The following is a 15,566-nucleotide window of genomic DNA, read 5'->3' as shown; positions in this document are numbered from 1 at the left end:
ATATAAACCATTATCTTTGTTGAATTATAATCATAGAGGTTGGACCTCAAAAGGACCCAAGAAATCATCTAGCCTAGTGATTTCCAGTGCTGTGAAGAATAGGAGTCACCATATCCTCTTAAGGGGAGTGGGCCTGGAGGTCAAGGAAACGGAGATTGCAAAGGGAACGAAGTATTGTGAAACAGTTTTCCCAGGACTCTCACGTTCCCTTACCTTCCTACTTTGAGACTCGCTAGACTGATTGAGCTCTTGCCTCTATGACGCAGGTGTACTGGGCTGTAAAATAGGATTGGAAGCGTCTAATGTACAGGAGAGGGGAACAGCGCCAAAGAGATTAGATGAATGCCCAGGTGCGTGCTCCTGTCAGAGTCAGAGCCAAGACTAGAATCCAGGCATCTTGACTTCCAGTCCATAAATAGAGCTTAGGGAGGAAAAACAACCCTACCTTTCTCCTGAGTTAGAGAGGATATCCTTGTTTTCAAAAATTTTTTAAATGTTAATTCCTCAATCAAGTTTCTATTAGGAGTAGATTCAAGCTGCCAGTATTCAAATAGGCTTTTTTTTTTTTGCATGTGAATTTTCACTTCTCATTGTGTAGTGTTGTATCTTGATTTTAGCAACTTCTTTTGAAATTTGATGGGATAATCTTTAAATGTAATCGTTCACCTTTTTATTTTAACAAACATCTTTTAGCCTCACCCATTTATATTTAGTTTTCATTTTTGGAGGGGAAACAAACTACAGTTTTCAAGTATAGGAATTGCAGTTAGAGATTTTAAACTAAAATGTAACTAAAAAAATTTGGTATTCATTTGACTATCCAACCACAAAGCATCTATGCTATTGGTTTTGAATGCAGTCTGTATCCTTTTTTAGTCTATGTAAAGTTTAAAAAGTCATCTTGAAGATGACTTCTCTTCAATCAAAATGATCAAATTTCTATCAACATAATTAGAATTCTTCTGTAGTGAATTTATTGAGAAATAGGAAGGGGAAAGAAAATGGGAATTATGAAAGAGACCTACAGGAGGAAGATACAGAAATACAAAATATTTGTAAATTCTCATATTATCCTGCTTGCTCTTCTAAAAAATGAATTCAAGCATAAATAGAAAAGTTTTACAAATTTTTACATTATAAATTACACTTACTAAATCATAGTTGAAGAAAAAAATGAAATTTTCTTATGTGAAAAAGGTACAATGAAATTTTGTCTTGAATGCAACGTTGAATTTTACTAGACTTCTGATGTTCTTTGGAATTAGAATTACACAGGAATTAGTATTTTTACCATTATACATTTCAAAGAGCTTTGAAAATATTTGGCATTCATTTATTTGTGGTAGGTAGAATTAGGAAGACATCAGCAATATAGAATTCTAACAGTAATTGTGCATACTGTATTGAAGTGACTTTTATGCCTGTTTACTTTGTGTAGTTCTTACATTTTGTAAATCAGATACCTTAGTATACTTCCACTAGAAATTAACTTATTTATACTAGATAAAGTAGCAAGTCCATTTTAGTATTAATCCACTCAGATTAACTTTATCTAAACTTTTATATCTACAGTCCACTATATAACAACTTTTTAAATAGCATTTATAACAAAATAACTTTCGTTTTATAAAGTATTTGTTACAAAAAAAAATCTTGCCAAAAACCATTACAATTTCTATGCATTGTGTCATATTCAGTGACGTCATTGTTGAGGTTTTGCATGTTGTTGTAGGGTACTCTTTCATATGTGTGTTTGTGGTGTTTATGTGGAATTGTTAACCATTGCTGCTATCACTTATTGTAGTTAAACTGAAAAACTGCTCAGAGGCTGTGCCAGTCAACATTTTGTGTTACTTGTGGAAGTATGTACTTGTTTAATATTTTGAGCCAGCACTTAGTGGTCTCTACAGAAGGAAATATTGTAGTTGTCAAGTGGTGCCAACTTCAAAATCTTGTTTCCTATAGATAATTCCAGGTAACTTTTCTTGTATACTATCCCCAACTCTTAGAAAGGGAAACATTTGCAAAAAGAGAAAGCAAGATTTCTGATCCCCCACCACCACTTTAAATATTTTTTTCCTGAAACTTGAGCGCCTTACAGAGAAATCCAATAGAATGACAATGTAGCAGCATAATTTCCCGTAATCTGGATATTTTTAGGTTGAATAATGAAATAACAGGGCTATGAGATGCATACATTATTTCTGTTCATTATCATGGCTTAATGTTTGAATTACGTTTAATAAGAATATTTTGTTTTTAAATTATGTATATATGGGACCATGGAAACCTCAGTTCCCAAATATTAAATTTTAGATTCAGCATTTGCATGGAGTTATTTAACATATTTGGTTGCTTCATGACCATCAAAATTTTTTCATTCCCACCTGTCTTTAGTTTGGTTCCTAGTATTTCTATTTTGCCACAACAATTCCAAACAAACTCTGAAAGTAAATAGAAAATTATTTCAGTGGATGAATTCTACTAAACTACTTGTAAAAATTCAACATGTGGGAAATGTCAATATACATTTATACTCTTAAAATGGAATAGAAACTATCATAAAATCTTAAGAAAAGAAGGCTACTTCTTTCAGAGCCTTTTTCACCAACATGCCAAAATTCCTCACTCCGTGCAGGGTTTCATTCTGTCTGTTCAATGGGTTTATAATTATAAGATTCCTTTAATAAAGGGATAAGCTAAATTACAGAGAGGCTTTTGGTGTGACTGTCAGATACATGGCGACAGCTAGTGCTGAATTTGGAAACATTGCTGCTGAAAATGCTGGTTTAATTCTAAGAATATTAAAGCTAATTCATCAAGTCCCCTGCTACTTCTTTGCTTAAAGGAAAAGAAAGGCAGATTTTTAATTGTGAGCCTTTTCGCCAGAATGTGCTTTCAACATTTGCCCTTCAAGAGAGGTAATAAAGCAATAAAAGGAAATTCAATTATGCATATTCTAAAGAAGTTCTACCCTTGTCCACTGGCCTCCAGAGTGACACTAAAGTATTTCTTGATTCCTGCATTGGGAGTTTTCAGGCAAGGCCTTTGCACTTAGAATTCCTTTTATATTTTGGACACCAAAGATGATGGCATGATATATCCTGATGTTTGACATTAACAGTTTCTATTAGATAACAGTGGGCACATTTATTTGAATCTTGCTCTTGGATTTATTCACCCCCTGTGGCTCTTCTGTACATTTTGTATGTCTGTCCTGAGGCCCTTAGCCTAGGGTGACTTCTTAATCGAATTATACATATGTACTTATTAGGCTTCTAATTTATAGAGTCTGTTTCCACCTTGACTTTAAACTTTTTTCACTGCTATCATTAGACATAGATTTGCTACATGAGCCCTTTGGTGAGCAATAGCTTGTACTTTTTTCATTGTAATCTGAAGATGTAACTATAACCCTATAGGCTGAAACCTGGTGCGAGAGTAACTGGAAGCATTTGGATTCAACAGAATCACTGTATATGACTCATTGATCTGTTGAAATGAGGAACTTTGGTGGTTTAGTAGAATAAATACTGTATTCAACTTAAATAAGGTCTTCCATCTTTCTTACAAATTATAAGAATGACTTTTTAAGATTCAGTTCACCACTTAGAAGTTAATTGGAAATAAAAAGGTAAATTTATCAATTTAGTATAATTTAATACCAGGCATCTTTTAAGAAATATAACCACCACAATTAACGCTTAGAAAAAAATTTATAAAAAAAAAAATAGAACTGTTCTTTGAAAATACATTTACTTTTCCCCCTATTTGATAGATTGTCATTTTTCACTTGATTTTTAACTGATGTACATGAAAAAAGCACATGTGTGCCTGTTCACTCTAATCATATTAAAAATTCTCTTAAGCTGCTGCAGTTATAATTTGTGAAAAAAAGAGGAGAAAGGTGAATTGAAATGGAAGGAATTTTTTGTTAATATGTTAAAATGTGTGACTTTGATACTCTTGGTTAATTAATATTTGTAATAGATAGAACTTTTGTTAATGAGAGTATTTTCTTGGTTTCATTTTTATTTTGCTGCTCACTGATCTTTTACACGAAGATGTTTTCATCTTTATCAGCTCACTGTTTTTGCTTCATATTTGTCTGTGTACTTGTGCTCTAAATAAAATTCTAGTTTTATGTCCCAGTGGTTTATCCCATTGTGTGTATAATGTTTGCCTCTAATGTAAGTGTAATTTTCTATTGTTTTCAGTATTTGTTGGTACAGCCTAAATCTTATGGAAATGAGAAAAACAGTCCAATAAAATCAGCTAATGAGTGTCAGTGATGTCTCTATGAGAGCATGTTTTAATCACAATATTTTGTCTGTATTTGGGTATATGCAGTCTTCATTCATTTAATAAATGGTTTTCTGCAAAGCTGGCTGATTTTTGTAGCTACAACAAACAATTTAAAAACAAGCCATGTAATGAAAAACAAAATTGTCGTGGTCACTCTGCATTAGCCTCATATACTCAGTGCATGCTGGACAAAGCATTCCATGCCAAGTGTTTCTAACCACTGAGGATGGGGAGAAGCCCTTCTACATGTGAGTGCTCAGAAACAGCCTGTGGGGGAGGGAAGACACTTTAGGAAGGCTTCTACAGCTGAATTAATCGTATGCTTTCTGGAGCCCCAACCCCTCAAACCCTATAAATGGAGCATAATGCACCACTGCAAACTCACTATCGGGAGCAGTTTAGGCCAACTGTGCAGTTATACCACACGAAGTAGATGTCAGGTTCCAGACGTCCTCATGTTTAGGAAAATCTTTTCAGTCAGATATAATTCTCCATGTGCCATTCATTGCATTGAGCACATTTGACAATGTTCTTTGAGCAGAATAGGAATGGTTGTTCAAAATGATTATAATTAAATGTTAACTTCAGACATCTTTGTTGTGTCACTAAAATTATTTAATGAAGAAAAGCATATTAAAACACCCGAAAATATAATGTTCTCTCTCACGGTCAAATCTTATGCAGAAATGCAAATGTAGTCCTTTCATATATGAATAATCCACCAAAGTCTTATAGAAAGCTGTATATTGCAAATAGAAATAATGACTATTTTTGTGTGATAATGTTTTTAATGGTATTAAAATTACTTTATAAATAGCTGTAACTTAGTTTATGTTTTCCTAGTACTTTAAGAAACAAGTTACTCATTTAAATTATGACAAATTTTACTTACCTGATATAAGAATGTTAGCATTTAAGTTGAGTAATATTTAGCTTACAAGTCAAAATGTTTTCTTTTTATAGTTTTATTTATTTATTTATTTATAATCTTTTCCACGAGATTTCAAGTGACTAAAATGGCTTATACATATAACATACTTAATGTTGGTGAAATGTCACACATTGAATTTGGTGGCAAACATTTTCAGACTGAACTCTTATTTTTTAAAGCATTTTCTTTATTAAAATTTATAATCCTTTTTAAATATTAAGGCAATAAATATTCATTGTGAATAATTTGGCAAAAACTAATAAATACAATAAGATAGGAAGAAAAAATTGCAGGAATCTTACTACCATAAATAACTTTTAACATTTTGGTGTTTTATTTTGAAATTTTTAAGCATAAATATACAGGTCACCCTTAAACAAGGTACGGGGGGGTAGGTGTGTCAATCCTGCCCAGTCAAAAATCAACATATAACTTTTAACTCTCAAAAAGTTTACTAATAGTCTACTGTTGACTGGAAGCCTTACTGATAACATAGTCAATTAACACATATTTTGTATGTTATATATATTATATACTGTATTCTTACAATAAGGTAAACTGGAGAAGAGAAACTGTTACTTTAAAAATCCAGAGAAAATACCTTTACAGACTATACGTATTTATGGAAAAGCACCCGTGTGTGAGTGGACCCGTGCAGTTCAAGCCTGTGTTGTTCAAGGGTCAACTGTATTTTCAAAAATTGTAGTCCAACTGTATTTACTGTTTTCTACATTTGTAAAAGATCTTTACCTTTGAAAGTGTGATTATTACATAGCTACATATTAGTAGTTTTCCATTGCATAGTAGTACCAAAATCTATTTTATAATGCTTTTGTTGGATTGGACTTGTTTCCAGTTTTTCACTTTTATAAATATGCCTTCAGCATACCTTTTTATACATATCTCTAATGACACCCTTAGGATGAAGTTCTAAAAGAGGAATTCCTGGGTCAAATAAAAAGAACATTTTATTTTTCCTACATACGCATTTCCAAAGTCTAAGTGATTTTTATAACTTGCAAAAATAATATAGTCATATTGTAAAATGTGTAAGTCCCACAGATGAGTCTTCTTCGACATCTTTTTCTATACTAGTGCAAGTTCCCCCATATCCTTGCCTACATTTAGAAATGGACCTTTTTGTGTTTTTGCCAATCTGATAAATGAATTACATCTTATTTTGATTATAATATCTGATTATTGCTAATGCTTTTTGTCATTTGTATTTCTTCTATGAATAATTGCTTGTCGTATCGTGGGTCCATTTCCTTGGTTATCTTTTTCCAATTGATTTGTAGGAGCTTTTCATATGAATTTTGCCACCTTATGTGTTATTAGTATTTTATAGTAGGTCTGTTTATTGTCTTTTAAGGTTTATTCAATGCAGAACTTTTGAATTTTTATGTCGTTTGATGTGTTAATACATTTGTTTTATTCCACTGGGTTGTGTCATACTCAGAAAGGCTTTCCTTACTCCCCAAATCATGAAAATTGTCTTCTTCATGGAAATAGCTGTTTGAAAAATGATCCATTTCGAAATCTGTTATTTGTGTGAGATATAAAATAGGAATCTAAATTTGCTTTTATTTTTGTTTTTCCAACTCAATAGCTTATTACTCAAAGCATCTATTGAAGAGTCCATCCTTTCTCCAGCAATTTGATTTGGAGCCTTTGTTATATAATCAATTTGCATATTTACACAAATCTTTTCTGGATTCTCTTCTGTAGCATTGATCTATTTGTCGATTTCTTTACCAGAACTTAAATTTAAAGTTATTGCTGTGTTATAATACATGTTTATATCTTTCAGGGCAAGGCCTCCCAATTATTATGTTCAAAATTGCCTTCCTTTTCTTACGCATTTTCCTAGATAAATTTTAGAATCAACCTGACAAGTAATAACAAAAAGGGGGATTTTAATTAGAATTACATTGCACTAAAAATTACGTAAAGAAATTAAATAGCTTGATAATATTGAGCCTTCCCATCCAAGTACATGGTATAACTTTTTTTTATATAACTCTTCATTTATTAGGTTTGTATATACATTTTTAACTTTAAGAAGTTTTGGAAAATTTTCTTAATTATACAGTCAGAAAAGTGCACAAATCATTAGTGTACAGCTTGATTAATTTTTATGAAGCAAACACATTGCTGTAACCACCACCCCGAGGCAGACATAGAGCATTACCCAGAATCTTCCCTCATGTCCCGTCTCTGTTACCTTCTAAGGTGACAGTTATATTACTTTACCATAGTCATTTCATCTGCTTTTGAATTATATAAATGAACCATTTCAACACACTCTATTGTGTCTAGCTTCTTTCACTTAACATTGTCTTTTTGAGATTCATCTATAAATCATATAGTTCATTCCAGTAGTCCATTCCTTTTTGTTATTTTAAAATAATTTATTGTATTAATTGTGTTTACAATTTCACAGGCATTCTATTGTTTATGGACATGGAGTTGTTTCCAGTTTGGGGCTATTTATTACTATGCTTTTATGACCACTCATACATACATTTAATACACATGTGCACATTTCCGTTGGGTATATATTCAGATGTAGGATTGCGGGGTCATAGAATATGTATATTCAACTTGAGTAGATATTGCCAATTAGTCTCCAAAGTGGTTGTACAAAGTGACACTCCTACCAGCCGAGTACAGTGTTATTATTCTACATCCTCATTAACACGATGTTTATAGGTTTTGTTTTTCATTTAAGACATTTCGTTGAGTGTGTTTTAATTTATATTTCCTAAAATATTAGTGATACTTCCTATTTTGTGCAGTGCTCATGCAAGTTCATCCATTTTTAATTGGACTATCTCCTTCTACTTGATTTGGGAGGTATATGCACTTCAGATGTCCCACTGTCCCTTGCCTTTTCACCCTCTTAATGGTGCATTTTGATAAGTGTCTTTTTAATATTAATGAAACCCATTTTTAAATCTTTTACTTTTGGGGTAGTAATGTTGATGGCATGTTGAAAAATATGTAGCTACCCCAAGGTCACAAAAATGGTCTCCTATGTTTTGTGCTAGCAACTTTGTTTTGCCATTCACATTTAGGCCATGACACATTTAGAATTGTTTTTTGTTGTTTATGGTGTGCGGTAGGCATTCAATTTGCTCATATTGTGCTACGGATTTTTGTGTCTGTGTTTATGAGTTGTGTTGGCTTATAATTTTATTGTACTGTTCTTGTCGTATTTTTATAGAAAAGTTTTGCTGATCTGTAAGAGACACGGTGCTATTCCGTCTTTTTCTCTTTACTAGCAGATTCTTTAGATTTGGCATTATTAGTTCCTTAAATGTTAAAAGAATTTACTGATGAAATCCATCTGAATCTGAAAGGTTTTTTGTGATAAATTATAGATTCAATTTCTTTAATGAGTGTAGGATTATTTAAATTTTGTATTTCTTGTTCAGTTTTCGTAAGTTGTGGCTTTTCTAGATATTTGTCCATTGTATCTGAAATTTCAAATTTATTGGCATCAAGTGTTTCATATGTTTTTACTGACTTTTAAATATCTGCAGGATCTGTAGTGATAACCGTCTTTTCATTCCTGGTGTAGTAATTTGTGCCTTCTCTCTTTTATTCTTAAACGTTTATTAATTTTGTTAGTCTTTTCAAATGCATCTCTTAGCATTATGTTGTCTGGGGTTTTTTTGTGTGTGTGTGTGTGTAAATTACTTTCCTATTTCATTGATTTCTGTTTTTATATGTATTGTTTCCTTCTTTTTTACTTTTTGGCTATATTTGTTATCTTTATAATTTCCTGGTACAGTTGGTATTCAACCATTCTTCTTTTGTAATCTCTGAATTTAATGCTATCATTTGCTCTATAGACACTGCAGTAATTTCATCCCACAACTTTGACGCGTTGTATTGTCATTATTCAGTTTGAAATATTTACCACTGACTTTTTCCAAAAATGATTCCCATTATTTTCCTTTCACCAAGGGTTTATTTAGAAATATATAATTGTTTCATTGTCTGTTAACAAAATGTTCTAGAATTCTCTCCCTTCTTCCTCCTCTTCCCCTTTCCTTCTTCTTCTTCCCTTTTCTTCCTGGACTGTTCAGTTTCAAAGCTGTTGGTGGATGAGAGCAAAGTATGTGTGTTGAAGAAGCTGTGATGGCTTAGAGTGAGGCTTGAAGCCTGAAAAGGGTAAAGAGGCATCTGCATAGGAGATGCCCAGTGAGGAGTGTAGGAAACTGACTGGGACAAAAAATAAATTTTAATAGGGAGTAATCTGGCAAGTGGTAACAGAGCTTGAACTGGGAAAGAAAGCATCTATTGGGGATGGTAGCCAGGTATGTGGTGGGCTAGCCTGAGCAGGGTAAGGAGGGCGTCCGTAGAAATAGTGGGAGATACGGGGAGAAGCCCTATGTGAAAAGTCTGAGCCTTCCTGGAGTGAGTAGGGCTTCCATGCATGGGGGTGGCCTGGTGTGAGGTATCATAGCCTAAGAAGTGTGATGAGGGCTTCCCAGCATGTGATGTCAGAGTGTGGAGTGAGAAAGGTGTCGGTGGTTAAGAGGATGGCCCAGGACAGGGTGTCATATGTTGAGTGAATAAGGACATCTGTGTGGGAGGCAGATCACAGCGAGGTGTCAGAGTCAAAGCAGGTGAGGAAAATCAAAGCCCAAGGAACAGGACATAACTAAATAAAACACATGATGCTGAATTGGACCCCTTCCCACATACAGGATATTGTTGGGGCGATTGACAAAACTTCAGTGAAAACAAGAGATTTCCATTTTCAGTGTATAGTCTCTGTCCTGTGATAAAAATGAAATTATTTAAGGTCATATAGTTAAACTTAACCATCCTATCTTGCAGTGTGATTCTTTTCTATGCCTGTGCTGTCTTGAAGTGATGGGGACAGGGCTGTGTTGCAAATAAATCCTTTTTTCTGTTGTTAAAAAAAAACAAAAAACAGTGAAACTATAGTGGTTATCTAAATAAACCAGATTTAGATTTCCTCACAGAAGATTAATCCAAGTAAATTTGGGGGGCCAGGAGATACGTTTTGTAAGGGGCTAATATTTAAATTGGATTCTTGATTGAGCACTATTCCTGTGGTACCTGATTCCTTTGACCCAGGTTCAAACCCTGGCCTGGGCACTTGCTGACCCCATCACTTGGGGCAGCCCCTGTACCTGGCACAGAGGGGGGGTGTCGCAGTAAATATTGGATGAGTGATGAATGAAGTTACTAAATGTATGAGGTTCCGTTTCCTTATTTGTAAAATAGATACAACAATAGGGTGTCTTAGAGCTTACAGATAATTTATATAACTCTTGGCATATAGTAAGCATTCAGTTAGTGCTAGATGTAATAATAGTTAATTTTATACTAGCATCCTTAAACTCAAGCGAGTCCCAGAAATAATGTTAGCTCGGTTTCTGAGGGTGATGAGAGGAACAAACCCACATGACTCAGTTGCTTCAGATACAATTTCTAGCATTGTTTAATCTACATTTATTAAAGCAAATTGTGTGTTCATCAGTTCAACAGCAGACTTAAAGGGTTGAAGACACAGTCTCTTGAGCATACCAAGCTATTGAAGAGAGAGTCTGGACACAATTAGATTGCAGCTCCCGGGAATAATAAAGCAAATGTGAGACATAGTGAAGGAGAGAATAAGGAAGTTGGGTAGTGTGGGGAAGGATTATGTAGAAGTGAACTTGGATTGGAAAAAAAGACGATTTGGATGGGTACGAAGACTCTAGGGAGACTTCTCAGGATAATTTTGGGTGCCCTGGGTGGGGGTGGGTGCTGGGGACAGCAGGAGGCTGGTGGTGAGTCCCTCACCAGGAGCAGTGAAAGGTGAGGTGAGTGAGGTAAAGTGTAGCCAATTTGCAGACAACATTGGTAATCGTATTAACTTTATTTTGCTGTTTCCCGACCTTTTTGTGCCTTGTTTGAATATGGAAACATTCCAGGGAGAGTCGAACCATTAGATGAAGTACAGGTTGCCATTGTTTTTCCTTTGAGGTAGTCTACCTTGATATTTTTTCCCCCTCCTAACACCACAATTTGAACAGTTTAAGCCTGCTTATAGTAGATCCCAGACAACGAAGAAGTCCAGCAAATGGTTATGGATCGATTATCTCTTTGGAAATTAATGCTTAAAGTGGATACATTGAGGAAAACCACTTTTCAGCTGAAGTAATCGGCAATTGCAATTTAAAATCTGTTTTCCTCTGACATTTGAATTCTTAGCTAGCTGATGGGTTGTGGAATCAGGGTTTAAATATCATTCTCTTCAGTAATTTATGAAAAGAATTAAAGAAATAGCAAACACCATGTAATTAAAGCCTCCCCGGATGGCACATAAGGCAATTGAGACTATATATTACCGAGAAATAGCAGCTCTTCTTCATCTGCTAAGGGTAAAGAGAAAGGATGTGTTAACTTGTGTTCTCTCAATCTTTTTGTTGTTATTGTTAATAGAAATGCTATTATTTCCAGTGAAAACTTTAGAAAGAACATTCTTTGTTTTTCTACATTCATTTCCCCCTTTGTTGTTGGAATGTCTGCATTAGTGTATCCGTTAGTTTATATGGCAGAATTATTGGCATTAAATGCAAAGTTACTGTATTGATTTCATGCTAGAAATGTCATTCCCTACTTTATTTATCCTAATAGAAGTATACTTGATAGAAATTTCATTTTTCAAAAGTGTTATCTCTGAGGAGTCTTCTGTTATTTAACATGATCCCAAGATGTAATTCACTAAAGAAGGGAATGGCACATTATTTTAATGCCTTTTATTTTTTCTGTTTCTAGCCTATTCTACTAAGCTCAACAAATTTCCTGTGTTTAATATTAATGATGACTTGAATGATCTGTGTACCAGTGCAGTAAGCCCAAATACTACCAAAGCCACGCGGTATGCCCTGAATGTGTGGCGATATTGGTGCATGACCAATGGGCTCAAAGATCACACGGACATCACCAAGGTAAGAAACTCTTGAGTTTACTTCTTCTTTCAGCCAACTTCACCGAGCTACAAGTGGCGGGCACTGTGAGGAACACAGAAGAGTTGCTTTGTGCCTGGAGAAACTTTGAAAGAACATAACAGAAAAATAGCCATAGTACAAAGCAGAATGTAATAAGTGTTCTATGAATTTACAAATCAGAAATGCCAAAAAAAATTCAGTTGGGTACATTTCAGTTTGGTGACACTAACAGAGGAACTGATATGTCAGCTGTATTTTGAGAGAGAGGTAGAATTTCAACAGAATTGGATGAAGACAAGCATCTTCTATAGGCGGAGGGATGTGAAGACGAGTAAGATTTGGAGGGCCAGACTCACTTGCCTGTAGCAGAGGCTTCATATATGGGATTAATGGACATAAAACTAGGTTTTGATACCCCTTAAGTGCTATGCTGAAATCTTGTGGATGTTGGGAAACCATTGAAATTTTGTTTTGTTTTTGTTTTTGTTTGTAAGGAGAGATTTTATTTGAAGGATTATTCCGGGGGCAGTGGGGAAGGGACTATTACAATAGGGAAAACGGCTCCCACCATAAGATCTGCAAGCGTCTTAAGGCTTAGGCACAAGGGAAACCACTCAAGTTCTTTGAACGGGAAGAAACATAATGAAAGTGATATTTGAGAGAAATTAATTGGAAGTGATGAGCAAAACTTTATTTAATATCCTTGGTCCTCGTTTTCCCCAGTTGTTAAATAAGTTCTGAAAAATCTCTTCCAACTTGAAATGTTTGAGGTTTGTGAAGGGAAGGAAAAATTCTTAGACATGTAGAGACAGAAGAGAAAGGTGTTGTATTTGGATTTGGATATATTGAGTCTAAATCAGATGGATATCCACCTAAACATGTCCAACGTTTAGGAATGTGGGATATAAAACATGGGGCTATGTTAAAGCTGGAAGTGTAAATTTAAAGGTCTTGCAAATAAAGGTCATAATTGAAGCCCATGGGCAGGTGACATCTCCAAGTGTGGGTGATGTGTTGAGGGCATAAGAGATAAAATAGGAAATTCAGGTTTCTACGTCTGGCAGCATGGTGCACTAGATACTGCAAAGGGCCTTTCTGATGTATTTGGAGAAAGAAAGGGAACCATCCACAGGGCCAAAAAAAAGGCGAGCTGAAACTGGAGCTGTAAGCAGTAAGCACATGTGAAAGGCAGGGTTCTACCTGAGGGCATGTTTTGACAACATTGTTAAGGAAGAGAAGAGACAGGTATATGAACTGAAGAATCCTTGATTGAGGAGAGGACCCTGAAAGGGGCCTGAAGGAGTTCTAGGTCAGTAGTATCCCCTGGCTCTGCGGAGTCATATGCTAGTAGTCTTTGAAGGAAACCATCCAGAATGTAGGTGCTCAGGTTTTGGGCAGATTAAGATCAACTAAATATGTACTCATTTAAAAAAATAACACCACAAGCCACTCCAGGAAATAAATCACTACAAGTGAGGATGAATAGAAACAACAAATAATAGGTTTAGACACCCAGCACTTTAGATAGTGGATTATAAGCTAAGTATGTATGAAATGTTTATAGAAATGAAAAGAATTACAGATGACCTTTGAATGAACAACGTGAGTGTTAGGGGCATGACTACTGTTCAGTCAGAAATCTACATATAACTAGTCAGCCCTCCCCATATGTGGATTCCCAACTGTGTGTCAAAAATACTGTAAAAAATGTACAAGCTAAAATACTAATCAAAATGATCCAGCAGATTTGAAAATAAATTAAAATTTCCACTTATGGCCATAAGGGAATAAAAAGTTCCAGCTGTAACAACTAGAAAAACTGAGCACAATACACCGTGTTTCCCCAAAAATAAGATCTAGCCAGACTGTCAGCTCTAATGCGTCTTTTGGAGCAAAAATTAATATAAAGACCCAGTATTCTATTCTATTATATTATATTACATTATATTATAGCCAGTATTATATTATATTATATTATATTATATTATATTATATTATATTATTATTACATTACATTACATTACATTATATTATATTATATTACACTATATTACATTATATTACATTATAAAGACCCGGTCTTACAGTAAAATGAGACCGGGTTGTATATTAATTTTTGCTCCAGAAGGTGCATTAGAGCGGATTGTCCAGCTAGGTCTTATTTTCCGGGAAACACGGTATGAAAAACTCTTTGGACAGGACAGGCAGCACAGGGCTTGATTGATCCCTAAGAGAAAGGTAACAAATGAGATGAGTGCCATCATCTCTCAGGCTTTTTTCCTGGAGGCAATTTCTGAACTGCAGTGAAGGGAGGGGAACCAAACAGAGCCTGGCAGTCTTGCTGAGTTGAGGGGAAACAGAGGCCAGAGTTTAAGGAGGCAGAGGAAATGAGGACACTAGAAAGCAGTCCTAACGTTCATTGAAGAAGTTTGACAAATACAGAATTCGACAATGTAAAATCCACAATTCCGAGCATCCAATCAAATACTACTCCTCATAGGGAGATGGGAACATGTGACCCATAACCAGGAGAAAACTCAGTCAAGTCTTTCACTTCTAGCCAATTTGGAAGGCCAGATTTACCCTCCTGCCTGAAACAACCAAAATGCAGACAAATGATATAAACGTTTTGCAAGGTACTCTATAATGCACAAGAAAGGACAGTGATCTCTGAGAACCAGGGAACAATGTGAGCCTTACTGAGCACTGCCTTGAGAGACTTCCCAGAGTTCTGGTGCAGGGAGGGAGAATGAAGGCAGAGCTCAGCTGACTTGCTGAATTGAGGAAATGGAGCTGCAAGTCCAGAGAGAGCAAGGTGGTTAGAACTGTCATGACAGCACATTTGAAAGTAGAGAGCGACACCTGAGAGAAAGGAAGACAGTTTCCCTCAGATATTTAGCTGAGTACTGATCAACATATGCATACGAGGAAATCACCTAAGACTTGCAAAAAACCACCTGAAAGAATTAAAGGTATCAGTTCCTGGAAATAGTATCTGTTCCCACCAGCCAGACTGGAAAAAGCTCGGGATTCAGGGGGTAGAGTACTCAGAAAGGTCTTGCATCAGATGTGGAGAATAATTAACTCTAGAATGAGCTCTGCCCTAATCCCACACATCAAATCTTAAAAGCAAGACTCAGGGACATGAAAAAGTGGTAAACATCACTAACCATCAAGGAAATGTAATTTAAAACCACAATGAGATATCACCTCACACCTGTTAGAATGGCTATTATCAAAAAGACAAAAAATAACAAGTATCAGTGAGGATGTGGAGAAAAAGGAACCCTTGTGCAATGTAAATTGGTACAGTCATTATGGACAACAGTATGGAGGTGGCTCAAAAAATTAAA

General features: G+C 35.1%; 1 protein-coding gene across 5 annotated transcripts in view; it reads left to right on the top strand.

Annotated features, from left to right (window-relative positions):
- KIAA1958 (KIAA1958 ortholog) overlaps positions 1–15,566 on the top strand; it is a 135,817-nt gene that overhangs the window by 98,743 nt on the left and 21,508 nt on the right. For 4 of the 5 annotated variants that reach the window (XM_074330837.2, XM_074330835.2, XM_074330836.2 and 1 more), the window contains one exon: positions 12,041–12,213. In XM_074330837.2, the coding sequence (XP_074186938.1) occupies positions 12,041–12,213 (173 nt within the window). Of the gene's footprint in view, positions 1–12,040; positions 12,214–15,566 lie in introns of those variants that run through there. The other variant, XM_088792906.1, reaches the window with a different exon arrangement.

Source organism: Rhinolophus sinicus, chromosome 16, assembly GCF_057876585.1.
Source record: "Rhinolophus sinicus isolate RSI-liver-muscle chromosome 16, RSI-T2T, whole genome shotgun sequence".
Lineage (NCBI taxonomy): Eukaryota > Metazoa > Chordata > Mammalia > Chiroptera > Rhinolophidae > Rhinolophus > Rhinolophus sinicus.
Note: the sequence above shows the minus strand (reverse complement) of the source record. Positions and strands in the feature narration are given on the sequence as shown.